The 16,375-nt window shown below is 41.2% G+C and overlaps 1 protein-coding gene across 1 annotated transcript in view; it reads left to right on the forward strand.

Moving 5' to 3' along the window:
* The first annotated feature begins 274 nt into the window (after window positions 1–274).
* LOC133563520 (mitochondrial 10-formyltetrahydrofolate dehydrogenase-like) overlaps window positions 275–16,375 on the forward strand; it is a 97,681-nt gene continuing 81,580 nt past the window's right edge. Inside the window, exons 1-2 of the mRNA XM_061917683.1 lie at window positions 275–447; window positions 5,721–5,865. Coding sequence (XP_061773667.1) covers window positions 400–447; window positions 5,721–5,865 — 193 coding nt within the window. The 5' untranslated portion in view covers window positions 275–399. The remainder of the gene's footprint in view (window positions 448–5,720; window positions 5,866–16,375) is intronic.

Genomic DNA, 16,375 nt, shown 5'->3' on the forward strand with positions numbered 1-16,375 from the left:
TTATTTTTTTTTTTATTTTTTTTTTTTATAATAACAACATCCATCCATCCATCCATTTTCTACCGCTTATTCCCTTTCGGGGTCGCGGGGGGCGCTGGCGCCTATCTCAGCTACAATCGGGCGGAATGTATAGTACACCCAATAAACATAGCAGTGTAAACAACATTGTAGCAGAATGTCCAGGAAAACAAATAATATTTGATATTTGTGATTCCAACATCGATACTGCTAATGATATCGACATTATCGACTCGTGTCTCGACCCGCACCGGGCTACTGCGTGTGCTTTCATAACTTCGGTCTTTTCCCACTGACACGTACGAGATAGTGTCGTGATCGTGTGCCCGTTTCACAGGCAGACCTCGCACAATTCATCTCTGCACACATAACGGGGACATCATGCTGTGGACAGCCAGCCAGGCCTTTCGGACATTCTCCTCCACTTCTGTGAGTAAAACGATGATTTCGCCGCATTGATTTAAATGCCACGTCCGTGCCTTTATTTCCACCGGACGTACGGGCAGCGAAATAATAACTTGTGTCATTAATTGCTTTTTTTCCCCCCTGGCTCCTTGCACACTGTGCATAACCTGAGAATGTTGCATCAGCTTCATTTCTTTTCTTTTTTTTTTTTTTTACTGCTCTCAATGGCCATGATGCGACCGGGCAGTACTTTTATACGATATTGTAAATATTTCTACCCTTTTTATTGGCTATTAAGGGCTGCTTTGTGGTTATTGCATGAAATGATCTGTGGTTTATAACGTGAACACGTTGCTGCTGCAAATGCACTTGACAGAAAAAAAGAGCTGCCTGGGAAACTCTAAACCCCGTTTAGTCCCGCACACATGTCTCCGACAGCTATGGGACGGGTGTGGGCGTGGTCTCTTTCAGCCAATAGTATTTCTCACATTTTGTAAGCCAATAGAAACGCTTGATGATAAGGGAGGGGGCGGGACTAAGAACCAAGCCTAAACAAACATATCGCTTCTTGGAATCCAAGACTGGAGTGTCCAGAGTTCAACCTTTTCAAATAAAAGTGATCATTAAACATAGCCTGTTGAAGAAGGTCATACAGAAAATCCAAAAGGTGTTTGCTGTGTTAAAAAAATATCGAAAATATATTGTAAAATAAACAGCTTTATACCAGTCCATCACCAGCTAGCACAAACTTGGGCAAAATAGGGCCCGCCGGACGTTCTGCATCAGGGGTCCCCAAACTACGGCCCGCAGGCTGAATACGGCCCGCCAGCGTCAAAAAAACGCAGGAAGTCTCAAGGTTTTTTTTTTTCAAATGTGTCCAACCGCTTCTATGTTAGCTACCGCTCTTTAAAGTTAAAGTTAAAATACCTGATAGTCACATACCGATAAAATTACCCTTTGCATTAGGGATGCACCGAAATGAAAATTTGTCGCCGAAGCCGAATAAAATTTAAACGCTTGGCCGAATACCGAATAATGAATGCATCCATCCATCCATCCATTTTCTACCGCTTATTCCCTTCCGGGGTCACGGGGGGCGCTGGCGCCTATCTCAGCTACAATCGGGCGGAAGGCAGGGTACACCCTGGACAAGTCACAGGGCCAACACAGATAGACAGACAACATTCACACTCACATTCACACACTAGGGCCAATTTAGTGTGGCATTCACGGGGGGAACATGCAAACTCCACACAGAAAGATCCCGAGCCTGGATTTGAACCCAGGACGCAGACGCACTAACCCCTCTGCCACCGTGAAGCCCATAATGAATGCAGTTTTTCATTTTTTTTTTAAATTGCATATATAGCCTAGAATAAATATTTAGACATGTTTTTCAAATAAAGTAATTTTTTATTGAATATTGACATTTTTTTAATTTAGCCTTTGCTTTTCAAAAAAAGCACCACATTTTTCATTTATATTAGGCCTTCAAGCAAAACATGCATTCCAAAAAAAAATAAAGTGCATTAAAGTGGATAAACCCACAACAAATGAATTATTGTCCATTTGGCAAAAGTCTGCTTAGCCACAGTAGATATGCTAATAATGTAAACATAAGGCTTAAGTAAATCTCAATTAAGTGTGTGCTTGTAACCTCATACACTTATACAGGTAGCCTACACAACAGGCTAATAATGTAAACAGAGGACCCACTAAATCTCAATAAGTGTGTGCTTGTAACCTCATACACTTATACAGGTAGCCTACACAACAGGCTAATAATGTAAACAGAGGCCCCACTGAATCTCAATAAGTGTGTGCTTGTAACCTCATACACTTATACAGGTACACAACATATCCCAACGTCACCACGTCACTGCACGTTGGTTGATTGCGTCACCGCGTCAAAAAATTGCGTCACACGCCACTATTCGGCCTTGTTTTTAACTCATTCCACCGAAGGCCGAATGTGGCATTTTTTTGCCATATTCGGCCAAATATATTCGGTTACCGATTAATCGGTGCATCCCTACTTTGCATTTGACCCATCCAGTTGTGCAACTTAACTGTCTTGTAATTAATGTACATCAGAGCTATTCAATTGTTGTATTTCTTTGTATTTAATGTATTAGATTCTGCAACCAGTGTTTGGACCCACTGTACGCAATATCTGAAGAGCATGGAAAAAAGCATTTCACTGTGGTGTAGTGACTACACCACAGTGAAATGCTACACTGTAGTGTGCATGTGACAAATGAAACTTGAACCTTGAACCTTGAACCTTATTCCATCCCCTGGGAGGTGAGGGGAGCATTGAGCACCAGCGGTGGCCGCGCTCGGGAATCATTTTGGTGACTTAACCCCCAATTCCAAGCCCTGATGCTGAGTGCCAAGCAGGGAGGTATAGTCTTTGGTATGACTTGGCTGGGGTTTGCACTCACGACCTACCAATCTCAGGGCGGACACTCTAACCACAAGGCCACTGAGCAAGTCTTCGTAACGTCTATTTTCTGCTGGATCTACTCTCTATTTCATGCTGCCCTTTTTTTTTGTCGTTGCCGCAGCTGTTACATATACTGTAATACTGTACTTCAGGGGTGTCCAACTCATTTTAGCTCAGGGGCCACATGGAGGGAAATCCGTGCACAAGCGGGCCGGACTATTAAAATGGTAAATGGGTTATACTAGTATAGCGCTTTTCTACCTTCAAGGTACTCAAAGCGCTTTGACACTATTTCCTCATTCACCCATTCACACACTGATAGAGGGAGCTGCCATGCAAAGGCCCTAACCACGATCCATCAGGAGCAAGGGTGAAGTGTCTTGCCCAAGGACACAGATGGGGATCGAACCAGGAACCCTCAGGTTGGTGGCACAGCCACTCTACCAACAGCGCCATGCCGTCCCAATCATGGCATTAAAACAAAAAAATAAGACAACTTAAGATTATTTTCTTTGTCTTACTTTGGCCAAAAATAAAACAAACTGAAAATATTACAATAAAAGCATAGAAAAAAATTGTTCAGATCAGGAGTCTCCAAACTACGGCCAGCGGCCGGAATACGGCTCGCCAGCGTCCAAAATCTGGGCCGCAGGAAGTCCTAAGGTTGTTTTTTTTTATTTGTCCTTTCCAATCTATTTTCAACCGCTTGTCACTCTTGGGCAAATTATATTGTCTAAAAAAAGGCTCCACTATTGTGTTTGTCCACATCGATAACATGACATCATTGCGCTCTCGCCGCGGTGAATGCGCACTCTTTTCGTCAATTAACGCGTCAGGAATATACAAACCCCGTTTCCATATGAGTTGGGAAATTGTGTTAGATGTAAATAGAAACGGAATACAATGATTTGCAAATCATTTTCAACCCATATTCAATTGAATATGCTACAAAGACAACAGATTTGGTTTTCGAAGTGATATTTTTTTTTTTTTTTTGCAAATAATTATTAACTTTAGAATTTGATGCCAGCAACACGTGACAAAGAAGTTGGGAAAGGTGGCAATAAATACTGATAATGTTGAGGAATGCTCATCAAACACTTATTTGGAACATTCCACAGGTGTGCAGGCTAATTGGGAACAGATGCTCAGTCTTTCACAAGTCTTTCACAAGAAAGGATGGGGCGAGGTACACCCCTTTGTCAACAAATGCGTGAGCAAATTGTTGAACAGATGAAGAAAAACCTTTCTCAACCAGCTATTGCAAGGAATTTAGGGATTTCACCATCTACAGTCCGTAATATCATCAAAGGGTTCAGAGAATCTGGAGAAATCACTGCACGTAAGCAGCTTAGCCCGTGACCTTCGATCCCTCAGGCTTTACTGCATCAACAAGCGACATCAGTGTGTAAAGGATATCACCACACGGGCTCAGGAACACTTCAGAAACCCACTGTCAGTAACTACAGTTGGTCGCTACATCTGTAAGTGCAAGTTAAAACTCTCCTGTGCAAGGCGAAAACCGTTAATCAACAACACCCAGAAACGCCGTCGGCTTCACTGGGCCTGAGCTACTCTAAGATGGACTGATACAAATTGGAAAAGTGTTCTGTGGTCTGACGAGTCCATATTTCAAATGGTTTTTGGAAACTGTGGACAAACTCGGGACAAAAAAGGAAAATAACCATCCGGGTTGTTATAGGCGCAAAGTTGAAAAGACAGCATCTGTGATGTTATGGGGGTGTATTAATGCCCAAGACATGGGTAACTTACAGATCTGTGAAGGCGCCATTAATGCTGAAAGGTACATACAGGTTTTGGAGCAACATATGTTGCCGTCCAAGCAACGTTGTCATGGACGCCCTTGCTTATTTCAGCAAGACAATGCCAAGCCACGTGTTACATCAACGTGGCTTCATAGTAAAAGAGTGCGGGTACTAGACTGGCCTGCCTGTAGTCCAGACCTGTCTCCCATTGAAAATGTGTGGCGCATTATGAAGCCTAAAATACCACAACGGAGACCCGCGGACTGTTGAACAACTTAAGCCGTACATCAAGCAAGAATGGGAAAGAATTCCACCTGAGAAGCTTAAAAAATGTCTGTCGTCAGTTCCCAAACGTTTACTGAATGTTGTTAAAAGGAAAGGCCACGTTACACAGTGGTGAACATGCCCTTTCCCAACTCCTTTGGCACGTGTTGCAGCCATGAAATTCTAAATTAAGTATTATTTGCAAAAAGAAAATAAAGTTTATGAGTTTGAACTTCTGCGATGAGGTGGCGACTTGTCCAAGGTGTACACCGCCTTCCGCCCGATTGTAGCTGAGATAGGCACCAGCGCCCCCTGTGACTCCAAAAGGGAATAAGCGGTAGAAAACTGATGGATGGATGGAGTTTGAACATCAAATATGTTGTCTTTGTAGTGCATTCAACTGAATATGGGTTGAAAAGGTTTTGCAAATCATTGTATTCCGTTTATATTTACATCTAACATGTTCTCTACTAAATCCTTTCAGCAAAAATATGGCAATATCACGAAATGATCAAGTATGACACATAGAATGGACCTGCTATCCCCGTTTAAATAAGAAAATCTCATTTCAGTAGGCCTTTAAAGAGAGCGTTGGACTTTCTTATCCTTCTTAAAGACTTTTACTTGTACAATATCACTATCAAGCGCTTGTTGCAGGTGCTTAGTCAGCATTTATTAAGCACCGAAATGAGGCACGGAGAGTTACTTCTTTTTTCGACACCAGTGCTATTATGGAAGCGGGTTTGTGTAACCATGTCTATTTGTGCATGGATAGTAACAGTTGAGGCCTACCACTAATGTCTTGTTCCCTCTCATTACAGCATTATTTCCAGAATAAGCTCAAACTAGCTATAATTGGCCAGAGCCTGTTTGGAAAGGAGGTATACAGCAATCTGAGGAACCAAGGTCACAAGGTGGTCGGCGTGTTCACTGTACCTGATAAGGATGGCAAGGCTGATCCGCTTGGTGAGTCGGTGCTTTATTTATCTTTATCTTTTCTGTATTTATTTTTTCACCATTCATGATATTAATTATCATCTCAAAAGGGGAAATGTGTGTAATATTAAAAAAAATAAGGATGTTCCAATCTGTGTTTTATACTATTTCCGATATCGTTTCTCCATGAGCAGGATTGGCTCATATCAATACCGATACCGATCACATGTACCGTATTTTCCGGACTATAAGGCGCACTTTAAGTCATTTCTTTTTCTCAAAACTCGACAATGCGCCTTATAACCCAGGGCACCTAATGTACGGAATAATTCTGGTTTTGCTTACCGACCTTGAAGCTATTTTATTCGGTACATGGTGAAGTGATAAATGTGGCCAGTAGATGACAGGCACACTTAAGAGATACGTGTAGACTGCAATATAATGGCAGTCAGACACAAAAGATACATATAGACTGCAAAATGCCGCATTGCCGGCAGTAAGTCGAACACATTTCCAGTGAGAGTTGGACTCCGCCAAGGCTGTCCTTTGTCACCGATTCTGTTTATAACTTTTATGGACAGAATTTCTAGGCGCAGTCAAGGCGTTGAGGGGTTCCAGTTTGGTGACCGCAGGATTAGGTCTCTGCTTTTTGCAGATGATGTGGTCCTGATGGCTTCATTGAACCGGGATCTTCAGCTCTTACTGGATCGGTTTGCAGCCGAGTGTGAAGCGACCGGAATGAGAATCAGCACCTCCAAGTCCGAGTCCATGATTCTCGCCCGGAAAAGGGTGGAATGCCATCTCCAGGTTGGGGAGGAGACCCTGCCCCAAGTGGAGGAGTTCAAGTACCTAGGAGTCTTGTTCACGAGTGAGGGAAGAGTGGATCGTGAGATCGACAGGCGGATCGGTGCGGTGTCTTCAGTAATGCGGACGTTGTACCGATCCGTTGTGGTGAAGAAGGAGCTGAGCCGGAAGGCAAAGCTCTCAATTTACCGGTCGATCTACGTTCCCATCCTCACCTATGGTCATGAGCTTTGGGTCATGACCGGAAGGAGTAGATCACGGGTACAAGCGGCCGAAATGAGTTTCCTCCGCCGTGTGGCGGGGCTCTCCCTTAGAGATAGGGTGAGAAGCTCTGTCATCCGGGAGGAACTCAAAGTAAAGCCGCTGCTCCTTCACATCGAGAGGAGCCAGATGAGGTGGTTCGGGCATCTGGTCAGGATGCCACCCGAACGCCTCCCTAGGGAGGTGTTTAGGGCACGTCCAACCGGTAGGAGGCCACGGGGAAGACCCAGGACACGTTGGGAAGACTATGTCTCCCGGCTGGCCTGGGAACGCCTCGGGATCCCCCGGGAAGAGCTACACGAAGTGGCTGGGGAAAGGGAAGTCTGGGTTTCCCTGCTTAGGTTGTTGCCCCCGCGACCCGACCTCGGATAAGCGGAAGAAGATGGATGGATAGACTGCAAAATGACTCAAATAAACAACACCAAAAATGTTATATGTTCCGTTGAAAATATAGGACATTATACACGGTTCTCAAAAATCCATTAAAATGTTTTAGTATGACTTTGGTAAGCTATGAAGCCGCACCGCTTGATGGATTGTACTGGGCTTCAACATACGAGTATTATTATGGTGTGTGTTTAAGGTCAGACATTTTCAGGCGTTTTGTATCGCAATATTATGCAAAAGCAACTTTCTTACCTTCTGGTACCTGCTGATGTGTATTTGGGATCTGCATAAGTCCTGAAAAATTGTGCGCGTCTGCCTTTGTAGTCGATAAGCTTCTTCTTTTTCATTGTCTTCTTGTTATGAGACATTCATCCTCCGCTGTTGCTATTTCTAATATAAAGTAGTGTAAAGTTATTGCTTGTACTTGTATCTCAGTAAACTCACCATGGAAGCGCTAAGAAACTTTAGTTATTTGAGAGTTCCGGTCGGACGGTTTATCACGGGACACATTTCCGAAGTTGTTGTTGTACTAGTGAGCCACAGGTGAAGAAATGCTGCTCTGTTATTGATTATAGTAAAGTCTGAATGTCATTAAAACAGTTAGCTCCATCTTTTGACACTTCTTCCACTCCCGTCCTTGCACGCTACACCGCTACAACAAAGATGACAGGGAGAAGACGCTGTCGAAGGTGAGCCACGTAAATAAGGCCACCAAACAAATTGGCGCATGCTGAAGCGACTCTCAGAAAGCGGCTTGAAGATGCTCTGTAAGACATAATCTATGCAACATTTTGACCAAAGAACCACCATTACATGTTATGTAGACCACAGGGAAGTGGTTTCAATTTAGAAAAAAAAAAATACAATTACATGACTCCTTATATATGAAAAAAGATCGAAAATAGACCATTCATTGGTAGTGCGCCTTATAATCTGGTGCGCCCTATGGTCCGGAAATGTTTTTATTTTAGTCCCCCGGCTGATAAGTACGAATATTTCATGAAAAAAAATACAATTACAGAAAACAAAATAACAAATGACGAAACATCTTAGAATTTCAAGTCTACACAAAAACAAAACCCAAAAGAAATTACAATCACATAAACCAGAAAGGGAACATCCCAAATCCCAGATTGACAGCTGAGTCAGCCAGTGTCGAATGAGGAAGTAAAGACTCAGCGGATGTGGCCAAAATGATTTGGGATTTGGAACGTTACTTTACGGAACAACTTAGTTTCACAAAACATAATACCAGAAGCAAAACTTACAATTAAAGTGACCGGAAAGGGAATGACTAAATCTCGGACTGACAAGGAAGTGATGTTTTGAGCGCTTCATTTCAAGGTTAATAATGGCCGTCACAGATCAGAGGTCTAATGGACTTTGGGATGCAAAATAGTCCAGGCTTTGAATGTTTTTAACCAGATTGTTGAACTCATTTTGTTTGTGTATATTGTTTGCTCTGCAATTTAATGTTTTCTACTGTGCAATTGAACATTTTTTAGGTAGTATAGATATGCGAAACAGTCATTATAATTACTGTTCGGTAAGTACCTCAGTGTTAAAGTCAGTTTTAGAAAAATGACTTCTAAAAAGTAAATAAAGTTTCTCTGTTCTTTGCCCAAAAAGTAATGAAATTACCACTGTATCACCGTAAAAGATGTAATTACTAGGAAAAGTAATCAATGTGTTATTTTTTTTTTTAACTTTCATATTTCTGCCATATGTAGTTTAAAGGCGTTACATTGAAATACAAGTGTCAAACTCAAGGCCCAGGGGCCAAATCTGGCCTGCCACCTCATTTTATGTGGCCCGCAAAGGCCTTGAATTACCATGCATCTATTTATATCTAGATGTAGTCAACTTTCTAGTTTGACAGAAAAAAATATATGTACTGTATGCAATTGTATCTATTTTTAACTTAATCAAATATTGCAACAAATTATTGTGATATAATGTTATCACACATTCCAAACATCAAAATAAGTTCTCCAATATCTGCTTGACTCATGATTTTCAAGCAACTTATCTATCAAATTGTACGAACTCTCCTGACGGAATAAATAAAGTACTATCTAATCTAATGTAAAAAAAAAAAAAAAAAAAAGGTAAAAAACTAGTAGCTCAGTTGCCAGAATTTTACTGTAAAAAAAAAACAAAATAATCTGTTATATTGTTTTTACATTTACAGTAAAACACTGTAAAAACAAAAACTGTAGATTTTACAGTAAAACAGTGGTACTGTTTTCCCATTTACATTTACAGTATACATTGTAAAAAACATTTTAATTCTATGGTAAAATTTTGGCGGCTAAACTTTACTCTAAAATCTATATGTTTTTCTTACAGTGTACGTAAAAATATATAACAATACATAATTGTGTAATGAAGCAATTTCAAATGTATGTATTATTCACTGTTACAAGTGGCCCTCTGAGGGCAGCCGTAACTGCCATGTGGCCCCCAATGAAAACGAGTTCGACACCCCTGCATTAAAGTGTGCTTTTTCATTAGTAGTCTGCAAGGAATAACTGAGTGGAAAGAAATGTTTCTGACGGCAGCTTCTGTTGAACGTGTTTACTGATAGTTCACAAAACGGCTGAATGTGCATTATTGGCGTTGTCTCGCCTTGTCCACAAATAGGGTCTTTTTAGAATTACATGATTAATTATTTACTTAATTGTTCTTAATTATTCCCCGCAGTAATTGTGCATTACTTGTGTGTGTTATAGCTGATGCTTGTACTACTAAACAGCTACTTCCTGAAGTGAACTTGCTCAAATTCTCAAGTGTTGTTGACATTAGAACAACTACCAACAACAACAACTTCTTCCAAAGTAGCGTGCGATGCTGGATCAAACGTAACATTTACGGCGTATGTAATGGTCATTAGATTACTCATTACTGGAAAAATGTCATATGTATGACACTCCTAAAGCTGAGGCTCTGATTTTTTTCTGGTTCGTAAAAAATGCACGCATATAATAGGTTGCATCTTAAGGGCCAGTCCGAAAACACCCCCTCACCCTACTTTATCAGTTACTTACTTATCACATTACAAACAGGCTCAAAAGCCATTCAGTTGTTGACGCTGTTGCTAGCTTACCTTTTGCCGTAGCTAGTTAGCTGACAGCTAATGCCATAGCACGGCGATGTGTGCTGTCACGCCAAATTTCTTCCCCCCTACAACCCCCCCATTTACTTCCAGGGTCATGATTAATACAGACGTTTTGTTAACGCTATATTATAAAAATATAACGCTATATTATAAAAATACAGACGTTTTGTTAACGCTATATTATTAAAAAAATTACAAAACAATTTACAAACACAAGCTATGGGATGACGTATTTACTTCCGGGGTCACGTTTCCTCTTATGTCATCCCATAGCTTGTGTTTGTAAATTGTTTTTTTAATTTTTTTATAATATAGCGTTAACAAAACATCCGTATTTTTATAATATAGCGCAGGGGTGCCCATTACGTCGATCGCGATCGACTGGTCGATCTCGGAGGGTGTGTCAGTCGATCTCAAGCCAGGCATTAAAAAATAGACATAAAAATGAGCAATCATCAATCATACCAAGACTTCACTTTCGTCAGTTGTTTGACATTCTCGGCACCCGAGGATCTTGTGAGATGACGCTGGCTGCTGCGAGCTCATATTTAAGAAAAAAAATCACTAACAGGGCGGACGCAGAGAAACACATTTTATTTCTAGAGACTCCGTACCTACTGTCAAAACTCGAAAGACCGACTGCACAGTTCCTGTCTTCACCATAAAAGACCTGTTTCATCCTGCCTGTGCTAACAAAATAAGAGTCTCAGAAAGCTAGCGTGCACAAGCTAGCAAGCTACGGAGTTTGATGCCAATGTATTTCTCCCCCGCCCTCAGCGGCCGCTTTCTCACTTGCTTGCCCACCCGCACACTCACTGACGTCACTCACCTGCTGCCAGACATTAAAAGGCCACACACATATGCTACTCTCATAACAAAGTGTTTAAAAAGGAGTATGCAAGTTGGACAAATGAGATGCCAAATCCAACCACTTTCATGTGGTATTGGACAGAAAAGAGGACTTTTTTTTTCCTCCATTTGAAAATGCGGACGTTATCAGCACCACTGTCTAATTCCAATCAATGCAAGTCATCAGAATCAGGTAATACACCAACTTATATTCTTGTCTTCATGAAAGAAAGGAATCTATGTGTGTTAAACATGCTTGTATTATCATTAAACACCATTAACTTGTTAACAAAAATGTCTCATAAAAAAATAAATATAAATTATAAATAGGAATGAGGTAGATCTCCTCGACTTGGTCAATTGAAAAGTAGCTCGCCTGCAGAAAAAGTGTGAGCGCCCCTGATATAGCGTTATATTTTTATAATATAGCGTTAACAAAACGTCTGTATTAATCATGACCCCGGAAGTAAATGGGGGGGAAGGTTTTTGGCGTGACAGCTCCTTAGGTGTTCCTCGCTAGCAAAACATTTCCTTAGTGTTCACTCTTACAATATCAATCAATGTTGCTACTGCTTGGTTATTATCCAGGTTACGGAACCTAATTGAAGTATTGTTGGCGGGTTTTAGATGCATTTTCAAAGTGATTTAGAGGCAGAATTAGGGCTGGGCGATATGGCCTTTTATTAATATCTCTATTTTTAGGCCATGTCCCGATACACGATATACATCTCGATATTTTGCCTTAGCCTTGAACTAACACATGATGCATATAATCACAGCAGTATGATTATTCTATGTGTCTACATCAAAACATTCTAGATCATACTGCATTACTATATGCTACTTTTAAACTTTCACGCAGAGAGGGGAATCACCACTAAGGCAATTTACCAAAACTGTATTTATTAAACAGTTATTAAGCGGTGGCACAAACATTCATATAAATTCCAAAACAGAAAGTGTAAGATTGTCAGAGACATTTTAAAACAAGCTATTAGTGCACTTTTGTGCATGATGTCACTAAGATGACATATCAAAACAACACTAAATTAAAGTGCACTTTTTTTACAGAATGCCACTGCAATAGTTTAAAACTTATAAAGTGCACTTTCGTGCATGATGTCACACAAGATATTTCAATAACTGTCAAATAAAAATGAGCTGCATAATAGGAAATCAAAGAGTGTATGTCCTTCGCTATGTGGTGGGTTACTGCAGCCGTTATCGCCTTCTGTTGACTCTTTTTTTTTATATGCTGTTGATGTAGAAATGGTTGCTTGGGCATTTTGTTGGTGTGACACCGGCCGAGATAGATGGATAGATAGATAGATAGATAGATAGATAGATAGATAGATAGATAGATAGATAGATAGTACTTTATTGATTCCTTCAGGAGAGTTCCTTCAGGAAAATTAAAATTCCAGCAGCAGTGTACAGAGTTGAGATCAATTTAAAGAAAAAAGTAAAAAATAAATAATGGGGGTTTAAAAGGAAACAAAATAGAGAAATATTACAAAAAGAATAAAAACAATGGGAATAACAATATAACAGTAAAATAAGAATATAACAAGACAAAGTAGGCAGTAGTGACCATGTTATGAAAACGTATTGCACTGTTAATGTTTTGCATCCCCTGTCATCCTAATACCCCCTGTCCCCCGTCCCAGAGAGGAGTTGTACAGTCTAATGGCGTGTGGGACAAAAGAGTTCTTGAGTCTATTAGTCCTGCACTTGGAATGAAGCAGTCTAGCACTGAACAGGCTCCTCTGGCTACTGATAACGCTATGCAGAGGGTGACTGGCATCATCCAGGATGCTCACTAGTTTGTCCACAGTCCTCTTCTCTGCCACCGTCACCAGTGAGTCCAGTTTCATTCCGATTGTAGAACCGGCCCGCCTGATCAGTTTCTCAAGTCTGGAGCTGTCCTTCTTAGATGTACTGCCCCCCCAGCACACTACCATGTAGAACAGAACACTGGCAACCACAGACTGGTAGTACATCCACAGGAGTTTTCTACAAATGTTGAAGGAGTGCAGTCTCCTGAGGAAGTACAGCCTGCTCTGTCCTTTCTTGTACTGGTGGTCCGTGTTAACAGTCCAGTCCAACTTATTGTCCACCCAAACCCCGAGGTACTTGAATGAGTCCACGGTCTGTACCTCAACTCCCTCGATCACAATAGGTTGTGACCGTGGACTCGACCTCCCAAAGTCAATGACCAGTTCCTTGGTGTTTGACGGATTGAGCTGCAAGAGGTTCGTGTGGCACCATGAGATGTTGACATGCGGAGTTTCAAGCACTCTTCATTCTCTAGCGGGTGACTAAAATTAGCAGTGCTGCTACTTTTTGTAGCAACGCTTTTGCCGCATACTTGTAAAACATCTTCCCACTTGAAGCCAAACCACAGCCAGACGATGGACCCCGTGCTGTTTTTCTTGGGAATTAATTATTCCTTCATTTGTTACCGGATTCGCACCTTCTTTCTCTCGTGTTACCACTAGCAACGCAGCGTTAGCACCTGCCACTGCTAACGTTACCCATGTCGCTACCTCTCTGCTCGCGCGCGTCAGTATGTAAGAAGGTACGCTTGTTTTAAGTCTCTGTAAAAAACAGACAAAGAGTGGGAAACGCCTGTAGTATAATGTTTGCAGCTAAAAGCAACTGCGTGAGGACGTATACTCGAATATCACGACTTATTCATATTTTATATCGCACAGAGACAAACCCGCGATATATCGAGTACATCGATATATCGCCCAGCCCTATGCAGAATGCATTCGTCCCATTAGTTGCATTGCTAGCCAACCCTGCAGCTGATTACTACAAGTTAGAATGCAAAAAAACTAATATATTTGGGTCTTCTTGTCTCTAATAAGGATTCTGAACAATAGGCATAATTCCCCCCCAAAAAGTGCAGTTTCCTTTTAAGGACTTAGTTTGTTAAAAATCAAGTACAAAGCTGCTGTATGATTCCCACTTTATGACATTTAAATCATGATCTATAAAGAGGCGTTTTGTTTTTAAAGAGCTCTTGTTTGCATTTACAGTCATGTCTCATGCAGAGTGAATAGCATGACCCTGACGTTGACCCTGACCTACCTGTGTTAAGACTGCCTTGCCCTCAAATGTTTATAAAGGGAAAACAGACATGGTGGACTGGGCCGGACTTGTTTGAAGTGGTAACCTTGGATAATGATAGTTCAGGTCTGCAATGTTGTAAAATCAGTATATTCTGGTCGGTCTCGTAGTGTTTGTGTCAACTTTAGGGGAGTGGCTGTGGCAACTATACAACACAATCAATGGCCCTCTGACTTCATATCTGAACAGTTTTATTGCAAATGCTGGAGATTCCAAGCTTGTAATTTTAAAACCTCTTCTACTCAAAATACACTATAGGGCTGCACAATTTTGATCCAAAATTAAATCCTGATTTTTCTCTCGGAAAACTCGATTTTCGATATATTAATGGTTTTATTTTAAAAACTACAAAATACATATTTGTTTTGTTGTATTTGATTTGCTTATAAACGGACGACACAAGACTAACTCTTCTCTTTCACCTTTAAAGGGGAACATTATCACAATTTCAAAAGGGTTAAAAACAATAAAAATCAGTTACCTGTGGCTTGTTTTATTTTTCGAAGTTTTTTTTAAAATTTTACACCTCCCAGAATATCCCTAAAAAAAGCTTTAAAGTTCTTGATTTTCGCTATTTGCAAAACCACTGTCCATTTCCCTGTGACGTCATACAGTGCTGCCAATACAAACAACATGACGGTTACCACAGCAAGATATAGCGACATTAGCTCGGATTCAGACTCGGATTTCAGCGGTTTAAGCGATTCAACAGATTACGCATGTATTAAAACGGATGGTCGGAGTATGGAGGCAGATAGCGAAAACCAAATTGATTAAGAAACTGAAGCTATTGAGCGAATAGCTATTGACGCTATTCGGCCATAGCATGGGCGTACCTAATGAAGTGGCCCATGGCATGGCTGCCTTATTAGCATCGCCGGTAAAATGTGCGGACCAAACGATCAGGACTTTCGCGTCTTGTGACACTGGAGCAACTTAAATCCGTCGATTGGTAAGTGTTTGTTCCGCATTAAATGTGGGTATCTAGTTTCAAATGTACATACAGCTAGCCTAAATAGCATGTTAGCATCGATTAGCGTAGCATGTTAGCATCGATTAGCTGGTATTCATGCTGCGACCAAGTATGTCTGATTAGCACATAAGTCAACAACATCAACAAAACTCACCTTTGTGATTTCGTTGACTTAATCGTTGCAAATGCATCTGCAGGTTATCCATACATCTCTGTGCCATGTCTGTCTTAGCATCGCCGGTAAAATGTGCAGACACTCTGGCACATTCAACGGGGGTCTGGCGGAAGGTTTCTTGCCAGTGGTGCAACTTGAATCCCTCCCCGTTAGTGTTGTTACACCCTCCGACAACACACCGACGAGGCATGATGTCTCCAAGGTTCCATAAAATAGTCGAAAAAACGGAAAATAACAGAGCTGAGACCCGGTGTTTGAAATGTGAAAATGACGGTGACGTCACGTTCTGATGTCATCGCTAAAAGACCGATAAACAGAAAGGCGTTTAATTCGCCAAAATTCACCCATTTAGAGTTCGGAAATCGGTTAAAAAAATACATGGTCTTTTTTCTGCAACATCAAAGTATATATTGACGCTTGCATAGGTTTGGTGATAATGTTCCCTTTACTACATAGACCTACTCGCTAAATGAGGTGACAAAGTTGCAAAATGGTCAACACAGATCCTTTCTGTTCAGTCATATTGTCTGGCAAAGAGGGATGTTCCGATGAGGGGGGATTTAAGCTGCCGGTTCCGATACTGATCAACTATGAGTGAGATCAGGCGATACCTGTTAAGAACTGGTGATGGGGGGAGGCAAGTTTGAATAACAAACGGGAATATATTTAATCAGTCAAAAAAGTGCAATGTAAAGCAATGGGGTATAAAGGGCACACCATGTACATTAACTGAAGCCGGTTCCACAGTGGTTGGCAGTGGGAAGGCCGGGACGCACAAGGGCGCAGGCAAAAGTCTTTACTGCCTCAGTGAAGCTAGAAAATAAAACATCACAAGGTT

The sequence above is a fragment of the Nerophis ophidion genome, linkage group LG12 (assembly GCF_033978795.1).
Source record: "Nerophis ophidion isolate RoL-2023_Sa linkage group LG12, RoL_Noph_v1.0, whole genome shotgun sequence".
NCBI lineage: Eukaryota > Metazoa > Chordata > Actinopteri > Syngnathiformes > Syngnathidae > Nerophis > Nerophis ophidion.